A 3,872-nucleotide genomic window follows, 5' to 3' on the forward strand; every position below is an offset into this window, starting at 1 on the left:
CAATAAAAAGCTCAAGCCAATCTGAAACAGTCTCAGGTATGTGGAGGTGTTAGAGGAGGCTGAGACTGAGTGGAAGCCATTTTTGGATTTCATAATGTGATCTTGCTGTTCTAAAATGCATGTTTCCTCTCCAAATGAGGAATCCATTTCCTATAGGGACTTGTTTTCCTGGAATTGCAATGCTTAGTGCTGTCCCTCTACCCAGGCCTGGGATCGCTGAAGTTATCCTGAGTCTACCTTTCTTCCCACTGTGGAGCAGGGTGGCAAAAGTGAGTGCTGAGACGAAGGTTTTTAAAAATATTTTTTTATTGATTTTAGAAAGAGAGGAGGGAGAGCGATAGAGAGATGGAAACATTGATGAGAGAGAAACATCAAATGCAATCACTTCTAAATATAACAAGCCACAGCTTTACCTGTTATTGTTCCTGTACCAGTAATATAAGGTAACATATCAGTCATGCCGTTGGCTTTACGCTCAGGCTCAGTGATGAGGCTTCTGGGTGTTGTTTCCAATACGCCATAATTACCAAGGAGACACTGAATGGAATTTCACACTATACCATTTATTAAGATAGCTGCTTTGTCTAAGTCACAGCACTTGTAATGTGCTATAATCTTTATACGTGTATGAGCCTGGATATACATTTTTTTATTAAACGTCTATGATAACCTTAACCCAATCATTCATTCATTTCAATATTCACTTATTCATCATGATCTTTTCTTCTCTTTAGTGCTTCAGGAAAATGGGCTCATTTCAGGCTTAAACGCTTTCACATTTTTTACCTGCTGACTCCCCGAGCCCTCACATCCAGGGCTCCCACCCTTCCCAAGTTCTGCCAAGGATGTTGGGGTCTGTTGCCTGGTCAATCAAGCACTTCACTTGAGCCTCTTCCGAAAGTCCACTCTCTGGTTCTTGGGCACGAACGTTGTGATCCTTGTTTCCTCGTGCGACAGCAACAAAGTCATCAAAGGCAGGTACCTTCTCATGGCCCAGAAGCAACTCATCACTGAAGAAATAGTAAACAAATACAAAAGCATAAACCACTCATTATTTTCCCTTTGTTGCCTGCATTCCTAGCTATCAAGCATTCCCTTTCATCACTTATAGAACGTTTCTGTTGCTCATAACCTTGAAGTCAAGAGACTCAATTTGTAGAAAAATAGAACATGGATAATGTTGCTATTAATGTTTGTCTACAAGCTTTTGTGTTGGTACGTGCTTTCATTTCTCTCGGGTGAATACTGAAGAGACAAACTGAAGACTCAAATGGCAATTCTATGTTTAAATTTTTGATTAACTGCCAACTGCATTTTCCACAGCGGTTGCACCATTTTACCTTTCTACCAGCAACATATGAGGGCTCCAATTTTTCCACATCCTCGCCACCACTAGTTGCATGTCATTACTTTTTATTAGTGGGTGTGAAGTGGTATCTCTGATGACTAATGACGTTGAGCATTCATTGGTAAAATGAGGTTATAGGGCTCACATCACAGGCTACATGTAAAGCTCTTAGCACTTCCTACAGTAGGTAGTAATTCTTCAGGAAATGCTAGCAGATGGTGTTTTGTTTGTTTTTTTTCCCCACAAATGATAATCTTACCAAGTAATAACTGCTGGATTGGCACCTGTTAACTTTCTCTTAGCATAATATATTTTCTGCCGGGGATACCAATTTTTTTCTGTTACATTTATTTCTCGAATCCACGATCCTCCTTTTTTCAGCATTTTCTGTTCAAAATTCTAAAGGAAAAGAACATGATTTTCTTTGCTTACTATAACAGTACATTTGATCACATCCAAACAGATAAAACAAGTCATGATCTTAAACTAAACAACTTTGTAACTGGGAGGAGCTCTATAGCTTTTTATGCAGATTCTAATGGTAGTAACACAATAGTGACAATGATCTTGAGGAATCATGGTCAGGCTTAAAACATCACTCCTGCCCTAGCCGGTTTGGCTCAGTGGATAGAGTGTTGGCCTGTGGACTGAAGGGTCCCAGGTTCGATTCTGGTCAAGGGCACATGCCCGGATTGCAGGCTCGATCCCCGGTGGGGGGTGTGCAGGAAGCAGCCAATCAATGATTCTCTCTCATCATTGATGTTTCTCTCTCTCTCTCTCTCTCTCTCTCTCTTTCTACTCCTTCCTTCCTCTCTGAAATCAATAAAAATATATATATTTTTAAAAATCACTCCCTATGTAAAGGGTGTCATTGCTAAGCTTCATTCTTTTGGGGCTGTGTTGTAAAGAACCCTTGAGATTTAAAAAAGTACTGTTTGTCTTTATGATCAAGGAAGACCTCATATGGAGCAGATTTTAAAATAAAAGCTGTCTCCAAGAGAAATCGAACCCACCATTAATGGGTTCATGCTTCCTCTCCTAGTTAGAAAGACACTCAATTGAAACAATAGCTTTGTCCAAATAAAAGTTATGTTTCTTATCTTATTTTCAAGCCAAATGATTTCCAACTGTTATTTTCGTGAAATGCTCTATAAAATCATGTAAATATTTCAGGGAAACATTTTGATGCATTTCCATCGTATCAATTACTAGCACATTATAATACAAGTGGAAGTGCATATAAACCACCCTACTTTCCAGTCGAAGGAAGGTTCCTTTACAAACACGTCCATGGTGGTCGTGAGCAGGTCGGGGTGTGAGCGGAAGGCTCTCAGTGCGTGCACCATGACACTGTACATAACTCCTGTTTCTTTCATTGGTAACATCAGATTGATAAATTGGCGAGTTAGACGAAAAGGCATCAGCTCAGGGACTGGCAGAAACTAAAGAGAAAAACATACACACAAGAAACAGGATATATTCACTAGAAATCTCAAAGTAACAGGCACAAACAAAGCATCTTCCCGTAGTTACTATTCACATTTAGTGAGAACATGAACTCTACTTTTCTCAAAATCAGATCCACAGAGAGGAATGCACTGTGCCCACGAGTAACCAACAGTCATCCCTGCGATGCCACCCCCTCCGTGCACAGACCACGCAGCCTGCAGACTCAGAAGTGCGACTTCAAACAGAGTTCAGTGTCAGAGAAAACACTGGCATCAGATCCTGCACAAGACATGCCGACTATGGAGCTTCATAAAACTCCTTAGAGCAGGGGTGGGCAAACTTTTTGACTCGAGGGCCACAATGGGTTCTTAAACTGGACCGGAGGGCCGGAACAAAAGCATGGATGGAGTGTTTGTGTGAACTAATATAAATTCAAAGTAAACATCATTACATAAAAGGGTACGGTCTTTTTTTTTTTTAGTTTTATTCATTTCAAACGGGCCGGATCTGGCCCGAGGGCCGTAGTTTGCCCACGGCTGCCTTAGAGTCTTCCTTTTTTATAGGAGCACATTTTATTCTTAGTTCTGATCGCAGTTTGTCTTCACACCTTGTATAACCTGCCTGACCCAGGCTGAGAACATCCCTTTCTGCAAGAAAGTTAAATGAATGTTCATGACAAAGCTGACCCCACTGACCCAAAGCTGTCACTTCTTCTTTGAAAACTGTCCATTGCCAGAGGGCGTTACAAGGGCCTAAAACAACTGTAAATTAGCCAAGAACAATGAGAGCGCGAGGAGCACACCTGCGTAGCTGATCCAAAGGCATGTCCGAAGTCAATTCCGATCATGCCACCCGTCTCCATGTTCACCATGAAATTGTTCAGATGTCTGTCTCCGATGCCCAGAATCCAGTGGCTGATGCACATCAGAGCATGAGAGCTGGCAAAGTGGGAGCGGAGCGCCAGGAAGGCCTCCGGGCCGGCGCTCATCTTCAGAAAGGCGCGCCTGGGAGAGGGGACAGAGCTGGGGTCCTCACTGTGCTAACAGTGCCTGGGAGAGGGGACACCGCTGGGGGT

At 42.3% G+C, this 3,872-nt stretch overlaps 1 protein-coding gene across 1 annotated transcript in view; it reads right to left on the reverse strand.

Annotated features, from left to right (window-relative positions):
- Positions 1-542: 542 nt before the first annotated feature.
- Positions 543-3,872, reverse strand: part of LOC102238664 (DNA-dependent protein kinase catalytic subunit) — a 41,416-nt gene continuing 38,086 nt past the window's right edge. The window contains exons 17-20 of the mRNA XM_014532905.1: positions 3,600-3,801; positions 2,602-2,790; positions 1,608-1,747; positions 543-1,010 (exon numbers count right to left, since the gene is read on the reverse strand). Coding sequence (XP_014388391.1) covers positions 806-1,010; positions 1,608-1,747; positions 2,602-2,790; positions 3,600-3,801 — 736 coding nt within the window. The 3' untranslated portion in view covers positions 543-805. The remainder of the gene's footprint in view (positions 1,011-1,607; positions 1,748-2,601; positions 2,791-3,599; positions 3,802-3,872) is intronic.

The sequence above is a fragment of the Myotis brandtii genome, unplaced genomic scaffold, assembly GCF_000412655.1.
Source record: "Myotis brandtii unplaced genomic scaffold, ASM41265v1 scaffold922, whole genome shotgun sequence".
NCBI lineage: Eukaryota > Metazoa > Chordata > Mammalia > Chiroptera > Vespertilionidae > Myotis > Myotis brandtii.